This window comes from Moschus berezovskii, chromosome X, assembly GCF_049115385.1.
Source record: "Moschus berezovskii isolate FMDL1 chromosome X, NW_MosBer_1.0, whole genome shotgun sequence".
NCBI classification, from domain to species: domain Eukaryota; kingdom Metazoa; phylum Chordata; class Mammalia; order Artiodactyla; family Moschidae; genus Moschus; species Moschus berezovskii.
Window position 1 is genome coordinate 67,128,569 of NC_142488.1, and position 17,674 is coordinate 67,146,242.

Genomic DNA, 17,674 nt, shown 5'->3' on the forward strand with positions numbered 1-17,674 from the left:
CGTATGGCAGTTCTATTTCCAGGTGCTGGAGAAGACTCTTCAGAGTCCCTTGGACTGCAAGGAGATCCAACCAGTCCATTCTAAAGGAGATCAATCCTGGGTGTTCATTGGAAGGACTGATGCTAAAGCTGAAACTCCAATACTTTGGCCACCTCTGCGACGAGTTGACTCACTGGAAAAGACTCTGATGCTGGGAAAGGTTGGGGGCGGGAGAAGAAGGGGACGACCGAGAATGAGATGGCTGGATGGCATCACCGACTCTGTGGACATGAGTTTGAGTGAACTCCGGGAGTTGGTGATGGACAGGGAGGCCTGGCGTGCTGTGATTCATGGGGTCACAGAGAGTCAGACACGACTGAGCGACTGAACTGAACTGAGACAGCATATTAAAAAGCAGAGACATTACTTTGTTAACAAAGGTCCGTCTCGTCAAGGCTATGGTTTTTCCAGTGGTCATGTATGGATGTGAGAGTTGGACTGTGAAGAAAGCTGAGTGCCAAAGAATTGATGCTTTTGAACTGTGGTGTTGGAGAAGACTCTTGAGAGTCCCTTGGACTGCAAGGAGATCCAACCAGTCCTAAAGGCGATCAGTCCTGGGTGTTCACTGGAAGGACTGATGTTGAAGCTGAAACTCCAATACTTTGGCCACCTCATGCAATGAGTTGACTCATTTGAAAAGACCCCGATGCAAGGAAAGATTGACGACAGAGGATGAGATGGTTGGATGGCATCACTGACTCGATGGACATGGGTTTGGGTGGACTCTGGAAGTTGGTGATGGACAGGGAGGCCTGGCATGCTGCAGTCCATGGGGTCGCAAAGAGTCAGACACGTCTGAGTGACTGAACTGAACTGACTGATGTGAAAAAAACCAATCTCAAAAAGTTACATGCTCTATGACTCCAACGACATGACATTCAGGAAAAGATAAAACTATGGAGACAAAAAAAAGACCAATGGTTGCCAAGGATTGGGGGGATAGAGGAGAACGGAAAAATGGAACAGAGGATTTTTAGTGTCTCTGACGTTGAGATAGGAGGGAAGGTGGCAGGGAACAACCATTAAAAGAATGACACTGCCATTGAGGATACAACAAAAACTGGTAAGAACCATCCAGGCCCAAGATGGTGGAAGACTTGACTTCAGTAGACTTCAGTCTCATTATACACTCATTGTAATGTATTAGCATGCTACATGACACACCTACAGGCATCATAAGAGTTCTTAGACTAACCATAAAAGGCCAAAAAGTGATGATGGCTCAATTCCTAGAAATCCCAGCTCTTCACCAAAATAGTTGGAATAATATTGTTAGTCTATGAAATTACCAAGCCCATAAAAACAAACCACCCTCACATCCCAGAGCCTCTCAGCTTCTGAGATGGACCACACTCTAATGGAGTGTGTTATCTCCCAGGGCCACTCTCACCTTCTGAGACAGACAGCATTCTGCCTATGGAATGTGTCTCTCTCAATAAACCTGCTTTCATTTCACTGCAGTTCACTCTTGAATTCTTTCCTGGGCGAAGTCAAGGACCCTCACTTGGCAGCTCACCCCAGGAATTCACCCAAGACCTGCGATGTGACCATCCTTTTGTACCCCATTTTCCTGCAACATCTTTACAAAGTAAGCAGATGAAGGTGGTCTTCTCTCTCTCCTCACTTTTCCTTTGATTTTTAAAACGTGACCCACTAAGTTCTGGGGACAGAGCCCTCTTACTTGCCTGCTTGTACCCTTCACAAACATCCTATATTAACAAATCTAGTTCTTGTCTATCACTTTGCCTCTTCCTGAATTCCATCTGTGCTGAGACATAAAAAACTTGAGCTTCATTGAGTTCTGACACCAGGTGTGTGATTTCAGCTTGGGAGGTTCAAGTTCTGTCCTAAGTCAGAGATTGTGGGTCCAAGTTCCAAATGAAGAACCACTGGGTTTGAGTCCCATCTGAAGTGGGATTGGTTTCAAGTCCCAATATGGGGTATACAGCTTCACAGCTAAACTAACCTGTATGATACTATAATGATACATAGATATCATTTTACATCTGTTAATGTACAATGCCAAGAGTAAAACCTAATGCAAACTATGGGTTTGGATGATAATGACTGTCACTGTAGATTCATCAACTGTAACGAATGTACAACTGTGGTACAGGAAGTTTACAGTGGGGGAGGCTGTGCATGTGTAGGATGCATAATAGGAAATTTCTGTACATTCTACTCAATTTTTCTGTACACCTAAAATAGCTCTAAAAAATAAAATTTATTTTTAAAAACTTAACAAATGGAACTTCCTCAACTACCTACAAAATACCTACAGGTAACATCATACTTGAAAGTAAAAGAGTGAATGCATTCCCCCTCAGGGCAGAAAGAGAGAAGGAAATCCTCTCTTGACACTTCCATTCAAAACTGTAATGGAGATTCCAACCAGAAGAAGTAACCACGAGTTAAAGAAATAAAAGGCAACAAGACTGAAAAGGAAGAGATAGAACTATCTGTCTTTGGAGACAATTTATCTTGTATATAGAAGTCCTAAGGAATCCACTAAAAAATATTAGAACTAATAAAAGAGTTCAGAAAGGTTGAAGGATATGAGAAAAATAAACAAAAGTCAATTACATTCCTGTACACTTGAGAAGAATGATCTGAAAATAAAATTAAGAAAACAATTCATTTATAATAGCATCAAAAAGAATAAAGTGGTTAAGAAAAAACTTAAAGACGTTTAAAACTTACACTCTGAAAACTACAAAACATCACTGAAATAAAGATTTAAATCAATGGCAAAAACAATGCATGTTCATTAAATAACATGCATTATTTTATTATGCAAAACAACATTAATATGGCAATACTCCCCAAATGAATCTACAGTTTTAAAAAAGGCAATCCATGTCAGAATCCCACTGGCTTCTTTGTAGAAACTGATAAGCTAATTCTAAAATTCATGTACAATTAAAATGAACCCAGGATACTCAAAACAAAATAGGAAGACGCACACTTAAGAGATTTTAAAACTTAGTGTGAAATAACTATAATCAGTACAGTGTGTTGCTGGCAAAAGGACAGGCATAAGAATCAGATGAAAAGGTGGTGGTCCTAAGATAGCAGAGGAATAGGATGGAGAAACCACTTTCTCCCCAGAAATTCATCAAAAGAACATTTGAACGCTGAGTTCAGTTCAGTTCAGTTGCTCAGTCATGTCAGGCTCTTTGCGACCCCATGAATCACAGCACGCCAGGCCTCGCTGTCCATCACCAACTCCCGGAGTTCACTCAAACCCACCTCCATCATGTCGGTGATGCCATCCAACCATCTCATTCTCTGTTGTCCCCTTCTCCTCCTGCTCCCAATCCCTCCCAGCATCAGAGTCTTTTCCAACGAGTCAACTCTTCGCACGAGGTGGCCAAAGTACTGGAGTTTCAGCTTTAGCATCAGTCCTTCCAATGAACACCCAGGACTGATCTCCTTTAGAATGGACTGGTTGGATCTCCTTGCAGTCCAAGGGACTCTCAAGAGTCTTCTCCAGCACCACAGTTCAAAAGCATCAATTCTTCAGCGATCAGCTTTCTTCACAGTCCAACTCTCACATCCATACATGACCACGGGAAAAAACATAGCCTTGACTAGACGGACTTTGGTTGGCAAAGTAATGTCTCTGCTTTTTAATATGCTATCTAGGTTGGTCATAACTTTCCTTCCAAGGAGTAAGCGTCTTTTAATTTCATGGCTGCAATCAGCATCCGCAGTGATTTTGGAGCCCCAAAAAATAAAGTCTGACACTGTTTCCACTGTTTTCCCATCTATTTCCCATGAAGTGATGGGACCAGATGCCATGATCTTTGTTTTCTGAATGTTGAGCTTCAAGCCAACTTTTTCACTCTCCTCTTTCATTTTCATCAAGAGGCTTTTGAGTTCCTCTTCACTTTCTGCCATAAGGGTGGTGTCATCTGCATATCTGAGGTTATTGATATTTCTCCCGGCAATCTTGATTCCAGCTTGTGCTGAGTAAATTCCACAAAACAACTTCTGAATGCTGACGGAGGACATCAGGCACCCAGAAAAGCAGCCCATTGTCTTTGAAAGGAGGTAGGAAATAATATAACAGATAAAAAGAGAGACAAAAGAGGGAGGGAAGGACCTCCACCCTGGAAGCTGTTGCTGCTGCTGCTGCTGCTGCATTGCTTCAGTTGTGTCTGACTCTGTGCGACCCCATAGATGGCAACCACCAGGCTCCCTCATCCCTGGGATTCTCCAGAGAAGAACACTGGAGTGGGTTGCCATTTCCTTCTCCAATCCACCCTGGAAGGGAGTCTTAAAAAAGACATAAGTTTCCAAACACCAGGAAACACTTTCACTGCCGAGTCTGTGGCGAGCCTTGGAACCAAAAAGGGCAACATAACTGGGAGGAAAAATAAATAAATAATTAAAACCCACAGATTATGTGCCCAACGGTAACTCCCCCAGCAGAGAAGCAGCACAGAAGTCTGCATCCCCCACTAGCAAGTGGGGGCTGGGCAGGGAGTCAAGGGCTGCATTGCTTAGAGTAAGGACCGGGCCTGAATGCCCCAAGGGCAATCTCAGGGAACTAACTCGGGATAGCAAACCAGACTGTGGGATAGCTACCCAGCAAAAAGGTGAAAAGTCCTAACCTAAGACACCACCCCTGGTGGCTCAGAGGTTAAAGCGTCTGCCTCCAATGAGGAAGACCCGGGTTCGATCCCTGAGTCGGGAAGATCCCCTGGAGAAGGAAATGGTAACCCACTCCAGTATTCTTGCCTGGAGAATCCCATGGATGGAGAAGCCTGGTAGGCTACAGTCCACAGGGTCGCAAAGAGTCGGACACGACTGAGCGATGGAACGGAACGGAAGACACCACCAGGCCCGTTCACAGAACAAAGGAGTGAGCAGAGCTAGCAGGCGGCAGACTGACGCATCCCCCTGATGACAGGCAGGCAAGTGCAGCCAGAGCCAGAAGGGGGCAATCGTGGCCCCAGAGAGGCATTATCTACCCAACTGCAAGCAGGCTTCCTTGCTAACCAAGACTTCTTCAGATTCTGGATGGTCAACATCCGCCTGAGAAGGTGCGCCGGTTGTACACCCAGAAAACCGATCAGCAGAGACCAGGGAGACAGTAAGTCGCAACAACCACACTCGCCAAAGACCTGGTCACCTGAGCTGCTCGGACCTGGGAAGGGCACAAAACGCAGGCCCAACCGAGTCTACGCCTCTGAGGACTACCCGAGTACCTGAACCTGAGCGGCTTAGACCTGGGAAGGGCATACAACCGGCCCTGCATACAGGGCAGGCCTCAGACAGTTCCCAGCAGAGCAACCTAGAGCCTAAGCAGTGTAGACTGGGAAACTACACACACCATGAGTGGGGACAAACCCAGTGTGGCCGAGACACTGCGAGCACATGCCAGGGTTATCTGTTGGCAGCGTCCCTCCCTCCCCACAGCAAGTCTGAACAAGTGAGCCTAAAAAAGTGTCCACCACCGCCCCCTTGTGTCATGGTGGAAATTAAGTCACTGAAGAGACCAGCAAACAGAAGAAGCTAAAACAGAGGGAACCGCCTTGGAAGTGACATGTGCAATAGATTAAAACCCTGTACTTAGTACGGATTACATATGACGGGGCCTACAGATCTTGAGAAATATAAGCTGGATCAAGGCACTATCCAAAAGTGACCCCACACTGCCCCCAACAACACCAGAGAAAATCCTAGATATGTTTTTACTATTTTTACTATCATTCTTTAACCTTTTTTAATTTTTTTCTATTTTTAAGTCCTCTATTACTCATTTAATTTTTATTTTTATAACCTATTACCTTGCAAAAAAAAGAGACCCTATTTTTAAACCAAACTTCATATATATATATTTTATAATTTTTGTGACTTTTTTCTCTTTAATATTGTATTTCTGAAAATCCAACCTCTACTCCAGATTTTTAATCTTTGATTTTTGTTATTTGTTATCAATTTTGTACCATTAAGAACCCAATCTTCAGTACCCATTTTTACCTGGGAGCAAGATTACTGGTTTGACTGCTCTCTCCCGCTTTGGACTCTCCTTTTTCTCCACCAGGTTGCCTCTATCTCCTCCCTCCCCCTTCTCTTCTGAACCCAACTCTGTGAATCTCTTTGTATGTTCCGGATGGTGGAGAACACTTAGGAACTGATTATTGGCTGGCTCTGTCTCTCTCCTTTTGATTCCCCCCTTTATCCTCCTGGTCACCTCTGTCTCCCTCCTCCCTCTTCTCTGTTTAACTCCGTGAACATCTCTGAGCAGTCCAGACTGTGGAGTGCACATAAGGAAGTGATTACTGGCTAGCTTCCTCTCTCCTCTTTTGATTCAACCTCATCTCATCCTGGTCACTTCTATCTCCCTCCTTCCTCTTCTCTTCTCCATGTAACTTTGTGAACCTCTCTGGGTGTCCCTCACTGTGGAGAAACTTTTCATCTTTAACCTAGACGTTTTATCAGTGGTGCTGTATAGATGAAGTCTTGAAATTACTGCAAGAATAAGACTGAAAACCAGAAGCAGGAGGCTTATGTTCAAATCCTGAGAACTCCTGACTCCAGGGAACATTAATCGACAGGAGCTCATCAAACGCCTCCATACCTACACTGAAAGCAAAAACCACTCAAGGGCCAACAAGTTCTAGAGCATGACATACCACGCAAATTCTCCAGCAACACAGGAACATCAATATACTTCAATATAGAGGCAGCCCAAAGTCACTCCAAACCCACTGACATCTCATAACTCATTATGGGACACTTCATTGCACTCCAGAGAGAAGAAATCCAACTCCACCCACCAGAACACCAACACAAGCTTCCCTAATCAGGAAACCTTGACAAGCCACCTGTACAACCCCACCCACAGTGAGGAAATTCCACAATAAAGACAACTCCACAAACTGCAAGAAGATGGAAAGGCCACCCCAAACACAGCAATATAAACAATATTACCCAGCAGGTAAAGGAACAGGATAAATGCCCACCAAACCGAACAAAAGAGGAAGAGATAGGGAATCTACCTGATAAAGAATTCCGAATAATGATAGTGAAAATGATCTAAAACCTTGAAAACAAAATGGAATCACAGATAAATAGCCTGGAGACAAGGATTGAGAAGATGCAAGAAAGGTTTAACAAGGACCTAGAAGAAATAAAAAAGAGTCAATATATAATGAATATGCAATAACTGATATAAAAAACACTCTGAAGGGAACAAATAGTAGAATAACTGAGGCAGAAGATAGGATTAGTGAGGTAGAAGATAGAATGGTAGAATAAAAGAATCAGAGAGGAAAAAAGAAAAATGAATTAAAAGAAATGAGGACAACCTCAGGGACCTCTGGGACAATGTTAAACGCCCCAACATTCGAATCATAGGAATCCCAGAATAAGAAGACAAAAAGAAAGACCATGAGAAAATACTTGAGGAGATAATAATTGAAAACTTCCCTAAAACGGGGAAGGGCATAATCCCCCAAGTCCAAGAAACCCAGAGAGTCCCAAACAGGATAAACCCAAGGCAAAATACCCCAAGACACATATTAATCAAATTAACAAAGATCAAACACAAAGAACAAATATTAAAAGCAGCAAGGGAAAAACAACAAATAACACACAAGGGGATCCCCATAAGGCTAACAGCTGATCTTTCAATAGAAACTCTTCAGGCCAGGAGGGAATGGCAGGCCATACTTAAAGTGATGAAAGAAAATAACCTACAGCCCAGATTACTGTACACAGCAAGGATCTCATTCAAATATGAAGGAGAAATCAACAGCTTTACAGACAAGCAAAAGCTGACAGAATTCAGCACAACCAAACCAGCTCTCCAACAAATGCTAAAGGACCTTCTCTAGACAGGAAACACAGCAATGGTGTATAAACTCGAACCCAAAACAATGAAGAAAATGACAATGGGATCATACTTATCAATAATTACCTTAAATGTAAATGGGTCTAGCCAAAGCTATGGTTTTTCCAATAGTCATGTATGGACGTGAGAGTTGGACCATAAAGAAGGCTGAGCGCTGAACAACTGATGCTTTGGAACTGTGATGTTGTAGAAGACTTTTGAGAGTCCCTTGGACTGCAAGGAGATCAAACCAGTCAATCTAAAGGAAATCAACCCTGAATATTCATTGGAGAGACTGATGCTGAAGCTGAAGCTCCAATACTTTGGCCACCAGATGAGAAGAGTTGACTCACTGGAAAAGACCCTGATGCTGGGAAAGATTGAAGGCAAAAGGAGAAAGGGGTGTCATAGGGTGAGATGTTTAGACATCAATGGACATGAGTTTGAGCAAACTCAGGGAGATAGTGGAGGACAGGGAAGCCTGGTATGCTGCAGTCCATGGGTCTCAAATAGTCGGACACTACTTATCAACATATGGACTGAACAACAACAAGCTATTGCTTTTGCTTTTCTACCTTGAGAAGACCCTTGAACATTTCTTGTAGGCCATTTTAATGGTGCTAAACTGCTTTACTTTTGTGCTTGTCTGGGAAACTCTATTGTTCCTTCAATTATGAATGATAAACTTGCCAGGTAGAGTACCTTTGGTTGGAAGTTTTTACATACAGTACTTTAAATATATCATGCCACCCCATTTTGGCTTGCAGAGCTTCTGTTAAAAAATCAGCGAGTTAAAAAAAAAAATCAGCAAGTAATCTTATGGGGTTTTCCTTGTATATGATTAGTTGTTTTTGTCCTGCTGTCTATAAAATTGTCTTCATCTTTTACCATTTTATATACATGTCTTGGTGTGGATCTCTGTGGGTTCCTTTTGATTGGGACTCTGTGATTCCTGTACCTAGATGTCTGTTTCATTTTCCAGATTAAAGTTTTCAAACATTTCTTTATGTAAGTCTCTGTCCCCTTCTCTCCCTCTTTTCTCCATCTGCAATCCCCCTACCCCTACTATGAGAATGTTAGTACCCCTGATGTCCTAGAGTTCCCTTAAACTCTCATTTTTAAAAATTCTTTTTTTTTCTATTCTGATTGGGTGATTTCCAATATTCTGTGTTCCAGATGGCTGATGTGTCCTACTATACCATCTAATTTGCTATCAATTTCCTCTATTTGTCATTTTAGTTATTGTGTTCTTCAGTACTGATTAGTTCTTTCTTATATTTTCGAACTCTTTGTTGAAGTTCTCACTCTATTCCTCCATTCTTCTCCCCAGTTTGGTAAGCCTTTATGACAATTTCTTTCAATTCTTTTATCAGGTAAATTACTTACCTCCATTTCGTTAAGATTTTTTCTGAAGTATTATCTTGCTCTTTCATTTGGAACATACTCTTCTGTCTCCATTCTGTTTGACTTTGGGTTTCATGCTACACATCTGGCAAAACAGGTACCTCTCTTGGTCTTGAAGGCATAATCTCTGCTAAGAGCATCTCCTATTTAGTCTGAATGTGCCAGGCAGTTTTGGCAGGTCGGCTGAAGCCTAATATATCATAGGCCAGGGGATCCTAGGGCACTGCACACTTGGGCTGCCCTGCCACTATGGCTATACCTTGTATGGGCAAGGAGCAGGCTGAAGTGCCTTGGCAGGCCAGCTAGAGAGCATGGACTACATTCCACTCATCTCATCAAGGTGATGGTGGTGGTTTAGTCACTAAGTTGTGTCCGACTCTTGCAATCCCATGGATTGTAACCTGCCAGTCTCCTCTGTCCATGGGATTCTCCAGGGAAGAATACTGAAGTAGGTAACCATTTCCTTCTCCAGAGGATCTTCCTGACCCAGGAATTGAACCCAGGTCTCCTATACCGCCACCTTGGACCAAATGCGAGTTTTATGCTGGTTCAACCTTAGACACAGGAGGCTATCAAAATTAATAGGGCTGCAAGCTCACGCAGCATATCTAGAAGAAGAGGGCTATCCAAGTCTGAAATTCCACTGCTGGAGCTAACTGGCACCCTTCCTAAGGAAAAAGGCTTAACAATTGGGAATTGAGCAAAGAATACTTCTTTCTTCCATATGTTAACTCTATTCCAGTGTGTGTCTGGTTTGTGTCACTAATCAGTTACTTCATCACTGTTTTCAGTATTTTGGTCAGAATTTATCATTGGCATCTGTGGGAGATAACCTGTTTATCCAAAAAGAGCTACTCTGCCACTACTGGAAGCAGAACTCCCCAACTAACTACTAAATTTAGAACTGTGACAATATAATTTCATTCTAAAGACAGAACTTTAAATAAGTATTTAACACTAGTTCAGTTCAGTCGCTCAGTCGTGTCTGACTCTTTGCGACCCCATTAATCACTGCACTCCAAGCCTCCCTGTCCATCACCAACTCCCAGAGTTCACTCAAACTCATGTCCATCAAGTCAGTGATGCCATCCAGCCATCTCATTCTCTGTCGTCCCCTTCTCCTCCCGCTCCCAATCCTTCCCAGCATCTGTTTCTTTACTGTGATAGTTTAGCATGTAAATTTGAAACTGTGGACAAAATGAAGACTAAGCAACTGAGTACATAAACTGAGGATAATGGGAACCACCTTTCTCTCCGTTGCAGTAAGAAGTTAAAATATGAAAAGAGGAAGATCAGAATGAGGTCTGCAGTCCAAAGTAAAACTAAAAGTATCAATATCAACACATGAAAATACATTACATATATCGCCTTTCCCTACTAAAGAGCCTGGAAGTGAAGACATCCTAAAAGCAATGAGCACAACATACACCCAGATACTGCTTTCTAAACACTATACCCCACTAAAAGGAATCAGAACTTCTTGGAGAAATAACTGATTCCAGGGCTGGGGAACAGACAGTGCAAAGTAAATATTGAACATCTTATGAGGGCAGAAAGTAAGAAAAGTGCTCAAGGTTGATGAAGACTTATGAAAAGGTCTACAAGAGCCATACAAAAGGGGTTCCCACTAGCCAATATTGGTACAATTTGAACATTAAAATAATGACAGTAAGAAAACGTTCAGGAAAAAAGAAAAAAATGCTAGCATACACTAATATAAACAAATAGAGAGCATAGTGATGTAAACATCTCCCTTACAGAAAAGACAGAAGTAATAATAGGACATCACCATTTTAAACCATCATAGTAACATACCATTGAGCCAAGAATCATAAATGGATGTGGTGACAGGCAGAATTTCTAGGAATGGCCCCCAAGATTTCATGCCCCTAATCAACAGAACCTGTGAATGCGAGGAAATAACATTCCCATTGTTTTGCTACATAAAATGGCACAGGTGACTTTAAAAAATGGGAGCTCATTTGGGAGAGGTGAGAAGGAAGGGACCTAATCTAATCACATGGGTCCCTTAAAATAGAAACATGTCTCTAATTCATGGCAGAAGATGCAAAAGAAGCAAGCAAAAGGCTAAGTCAGAGAAACTCAAAGCATGAGAATGACACAATGCGCTATTGCTCGCTTTGAAGTTGGAAAGGGCCATGTGAGAGGAAATTAAGGAGCTGAGAGGATCCTGGCCAATAGCATGAAATAAGGACCTCAGACCTACAACCACAATGAACTGAATTCTGTCAACAACCTGAATGAGCATGAAAATGGATTTTTCCAGATTCTACAGAAAGGAACACGGTCTTACTATCACTTTGACTTAGCCCATGTGATTCCCTGAGCAGAGCTCAGCAAAGCCCACCTGGACTCCAGATCCACAGAACTGTGAGACAATAAATTTGAGTTGTCTTAAGCTGCCAAGTTTGTGATAATTTGCAATTAAAAAAAATAAAAGCTAATTTTTGACGATGAAAAGAATATCTAAACAGTTTCAAAGTAATCTTCAACAAATTACTTTTTAGGTATTTACAAAGGAATAAATCATAACTTTATAGTGGTTTAATCTAGAAAAACAGCCATAACCAAATAACTTAAGTTAACATCACCAATAAAGGAGGAAACTTCATCATGTGCTTTGTGATATGATGTATGGACAAGAACATAACACCACTTACACGGCAATCCTGCCAAAACTTAAAAACCTCAATCTAATTTTATAACTAATCAGACAAATGAACACTGAGGGACAATCACCAAAATAATATATCTATACATTTGAAAAATGTCATGGTTCCAGCTTGTTTGAGATTTGAAAAGGCTAAAGACCAAATAACTTATATACAGTGTGGGCTCTTCAACGGGATCCTGGTCTTGGGAGGGTAGGGGACTTACCTGTGAAAACACTGTTGGGCAATTTATGAATTAAGAGTAGAGATTGTGGATTAGATAAAAGTACATATTTCATTTTTTCCACCTATTTACCAACTCCATTGTTATTTATAACTTCCTGTATTTTGATGCTGCCATTTCAAATTATTTTCCTTCTAAGAAAACCCTTTGGTATTTCCCCTAGTGTACGTATGCTGACATCATTCTTAATTTTTTTTTTTTTGGCCATGCCTCATGGCATGCTAAGTCTTAGTTCCCTCATCGGGCATCAAACCCATGCTCCCTACAGTAGAAGGGCAGAGTCTTAACCACTGGACTGTCAGGAAAAGTCCAAAGTTCTCATCTCTATCCTTATCCACCTTCACTTGTGAAAGATGTTTTCACTGAGTAGACTATGCTAGCAATTATTTTCACTTGGCCCTTTAAATAAATCATTTCTTTATCATCCAGCTCCTAACATGACTGTTGTCAAATGAGCTATCAGTGTTACTGTTCAAAAACATTCAACATTAAAAAAGCAATGACTCTTTTCCTCCAGCTGCTCCTAAGATTTTTCTCTTGGTTTTTGTTCTTTAGGAGTTTATTATGATTTACTTAGTTGTAGTTTTCTTTCCATTTATCCTGATTGAGGTTCACAGTGTTTCATGAATCTACATGATGTCTTTCTTCACTTTTAGGAAATGCTCAGCGAGTATATCGTCAAACTCAGATTCTGAACCATTCTCTCTTCTTTCCTTCTGGGACTCTAATTACACATACGGTTGAACTCTTCATTGTGATCTACCACTCTTCATACTTCTTATACATATTGTGTTTGTGTACAAGTACGCCTATGTGTGTTTGTGTGTGTATGTGTGCATGCCTGTGTGCATGTTCACCTCTTCTATATGCGCCTACCCTTAAAAACTTGAAAACAAATGATGGTAATCATCACAAACAAAATACTTTTCAAAAGAAAAAAAGGTGGTAAAAAGGAGATGTTGTTTTGTATTTAAAAAATGTATGGACCAAATCTACGCTAAGAAGTTATCAAACAACATAAAAACATAACTCATAACACATGAATAACTTTTTAGAATAACATATTTCTGTACTGCTCCCACTCCTATCTATTTTAAAGTTAACATTCATCACCCACTTCTATAAGACATTTCCATTACAAATAAAACCTTCAGTGTATGCTTCTCTAAGCACCTAAAACCATGAAATCTTACATTTTTTACTTATCTGAATCAAAATCTATAATATCAGATATTATCTAACTCCTAGAAACACAGGGGCTATTAAAAACTTTAATAGCTTCAGCTCCTCAAAAATAAAAGGTAAATAAGAATAGAAGATATTGCAATTCTTTTTTCCAATTTACCTGTGCTTTGGTTCATCACAAGTCTTGGAGGAGAACTTGTTTCTTCAGATTCCTCTGATGAGTGTGCCAGAAAGTCATGAAGCTTCTGCACCAATGTATTCAACTTGCTTTCACTGTTAAAACAAAAGTTTTAAGAATATCCTTATTTACCACGTCATATACTGAATTAAATATATAGTTTAGTAAACTGAAAATCTATCTACACTGTAAGTGGTCTGAAAGAATGCGTACTCAAAATAAAACTTAAAGAAAATATATTTTCTTTATTTCACTGAGGATATGAAAACATGAGTAACAAACTTTACATGTACACTTATCTACAAAGTATAATTCAAGGACTGTGATAAAACATTATGGAAAATAATTTGAAAAATAATGTGTGAATCACTGAGCTGTATGACAGAAATTAAAAACTCTATACATGAATAAAATATTTTTAAAATAAAAAAGTATAATTCAAGGAAAATATTAATAGTATGAGATTCTGCTTTACATCATTTACAATAATAATTCATTCATTTTTCAATATTTCCTGAGCACTTACTCTCTGGAAGCCTTTTTTTTGTTTATTACTCTATTTTCTGCTTAGAACAGAGTAATTTTATAAATGACAAACACAAGGATAAATAATACATAGAACGGGATTTAGAGCTCACAGATTCCCATGGACATATTTATGTAAGTGTATTATTGCAGTATATCCTACTAAGTTATATAAAAGGTGCATCTGTAATCCAACAGGGTTACAAAAGAATAAAAGTTTAAAATGCAAAAAATTCAAATCCTCTATGTATTAAAAGATAACATCAAGAAAGTGAAGAGACAACCCATTTAACTGGGGACAACTACTCTCAAATCATGTATCTGAAAAGGCATTAATACCCTTTTATATAATATATATCCTTTTAATAATATAAGGACTTCTTACAATTAAACAATAAAAAGACAAACCCAACTGTAAAATGGGTTTTAAAGAACTTAGATATACAACAACTCAACAACAAACAAAAAACCCAATCAAAAAATGGGCAGAAGACCTAAATAGACCGTATTCCAAAGAAGGCATAGAGATGGGCAATAGGCACAAGAAAAGATGTTCAACATTTCTAATTACTAGAGAAATCAAACCAAAACTACAATGAAATACCATACCAGTCAGAAAGGTCATCATTAAAAAGTCTACAAATAACAAATGCTAAAGAGGGTGTAGAGAAAAAGGAACCCTCTTACACTGTTGGTGGGAATGTAAATTGGTGCATCCACTGTGGAAAATGCTATGGAGGTTCCTCCTAAAACAAAACAGAATTACCATTTGATCTAGCAATCCCACACCTGGGCATTTATCCAGACAAAACTATAACTCAAAAAGATACATGCACTGCAATGTTCATAACAACCCTATTCACAATAGCCAAAACATGGAAACAACTTAAATGGTCACTGACAGATGAATAAAGATGTGGTATATCGATACACATCACCATATGTAAAATAGATAGCCAGTGGAAATTTGAGGTATGACTCAGGGAGCTCAAACTGGTACTCTGAAACAACCTAGAGGAGTGGGATGGGGTGGAAGGTGGGAGGGAAGCTCAAGAGGGAGGGACATATGTATACTGCTGCTGCTGCTGCTGTCACTTCAGTCGTGTCTGACTCTGTGCGACCTCATAGATGGCAGCCCACCAGGCTCCCCCGTCACTGGGATTCTCCAGGCAAGAACACTGGAGTGGGCTGCCATTTCCTTCTCCAATGTGTGAAAGTGAAAAGTGAAAGTGAAGTCGCTCAGCCTTATCCAACTCTTCGCGACCCCATGGACTACAGCCTACCAGGCTCCTCCACCCATGGGATTTTCCAGGCAAGAGTACTGCAGTGGGTTGCCATTGCTTTCTCCGGGCATATGTATACCTATGACTAATTCATGTTGAAGTATGGTGGAAACATACACAATATTGTAAAGCAATTATCCTTCAATTAAAAATAAATAAAAAATGTAAAAAGATGTGGTACATACACATACACACACACTGAAATATCACTCAGCCATAAAAAGAACAAAAAAATGCCATTTGCAGCAAAATGGATGCAACTAGAGATTATCATACTAGGGAAGTAACTCAGAGAAAAACAAATACCACATATCATTCACATGTTTAATCTAAAATATGACACAAATGAACCTATTAAACAGAAACAGAATCAGCTCTAGAGAGCAGACTGTTGTTTGCTAAATGGGACAGGGGAGTAGGAGGAGGGCTAGAGTGGGAAAATTGGAGGTAGCAGATTTAACCTTTTATATGCTGCTGCTGAGTCACTTCAGTCGTGTCCGACTCTGTGTGACCCCATAGACGGAAGCCCACCAGGCTCCCCTGTCCCTGGGATTCTCCAGGCAAGAACACTGGAGTGGGTTGCCATTTCCTTCTCCAATGTGTGAAAGTGAAAAGTGAAAGTGAAGTCGCTCAGTCGTGTCCGACCCTTAGCGACCCCAAGGACTGCAGCCTACCAGGCTCCTCCATCCATGGGATTTTCTAGGCAATAGTACTGGAGTGGCTTGCCATTGCCTTCTCCATAACCTTTTATATACAGAATGGAGAAACAACAAGGTCCTACTGTATAGCAAAGAGAACTATATTCAATATTCTATGTGAAATCACAATGGAAAAGAATATTTTTTAAAGAATGTATATATAACTGAACCACTTTGCTGTAGAGCAGAAATTAATACAACATTGCAAATCAACTATACTTCAATAAAAAAAAGAACGTAGATATACAATTCTGCAAAGAATATACACAAATGGCCAGGAAGCACATGAAAAATGCTCAAGATTATTAGTCATTAGAACAAAATATAAATCAAAACCACAATGAGATACTATTTTATACTCATTAGGATGAATATGATAATTATATTTTAAAACTAAAGGGTTGGCAAGAATGTAAAGAAATTGGAACCTATATACATTGATGGTGGAAATGTAAAATGGGACAGTCAGTATGAAAAACATTTTAGTGGTCAGCAATTCCACTCCTAGATATATACCCAAGAGAATGAAAACTTATGCCCATGCTCAAAAAACTATACAAAGTTCACAGTAACAAGATTTATAAAAGCCAAAAGCGAAAAGTATCCAAATATCCATCAACTGATAAATAAATAATGGGATATTATAACCCAATAAAAAGGAATGAAATATTCATCCATACTAAACATGGATGAATCTTGGAAACTTTATGATAAAAAAGGTAGACACAAATTCCTACACATTGGATGATTCTATTTATACATGTAAAATGTCCAAGTAGGCAAATCTACAGAGGGAGAAAGTAGATTATTGGGTGCCCAGGGGATGGAAGAAGAGGGAAACTGGGAGGTATGGGTTATCTTTGGGGACAATGAAAATATTCTAGCTTTAGAAAGTGGTGAGAGTTGGACTGTGAAGAAAGCTGATCGCCGAAGAATTAATGCTTTTGAACTGTGGTGTTGGAGAAGACTCTTGAGAGTCCCTTGGATTGCAAGGAGATCCAACCAGTCCATTCTAAAGGATATCAATCCTGGGTGTTCATTGGAAGGACTGATGCTAAAGCTGAAACTGCAATACTTTGGCCACCTCATGCGACGAGTTCACTCACTGGAAAAGACTCTAATGCTGGGAAAGGTTGGGGGCGGGAGGAGAAGGGGACGACCGAGAATGAGACGGCTGGATAGCATCACCGACTCTGTGGACATGAGTTTGAGTGAACTCTGGGAGCTGGTGATGGACAGGGAGGCCTGGCGTGCTGTGATTCATAGGGTTGCAAAGAGTCGGACACAACTGAGCGACTGAACTGAACAGTTGTACAATACTGTGAATTTAATAAAAAAAAATTAACTGAATTATAAACTAAAATGATTTTAAATGTTAAATTCTGTTTTTTGTGAATTTTACTTCAATGGAAAATAAAAAGTAGAGGATGGAATTTAAGAATGTATGTAATAAAACGTAAGACATAAAAGTTGTGCACTCACCTCCCCCCAAAAATCCATAAATAAAATTTAGTCAGCAAAACTATCTGAAAATAAAAAGATTCTTATTATATTAAATAATACTGGGAATCCCTGATGGTCCAATGGTTAGGACTCCAGGCTT

At 40.1% G+C, this 17,674-nt stretch overlaps 1 protein-coding gene across 9 annotated transcripts in view; it reads right to left on the minus strand.

Moving 5' to 3' along the window:
- ATRX (ATRX chromatin remodeler) overlaps positions 1-17,674 on the minus strand; it is a 298,228-nt gene that overhangs the window by 190,228 nt on the left and 90,326 nt on the right. For all 9 annotated transcript variants that reach the window (XM_055438642.2, XM_055438638.2, XM_055438636.2 and 6 more), the window contains one exon: positions 13,548-13,660. In XM_055438642.2, the coding sequence (XP_055294617.1) occupies positions 13,548-13,660 (113 nt within the window). The remainder of the gene's footprint in view (positions 1-13,547; positions 13,661-17,674) is intronic.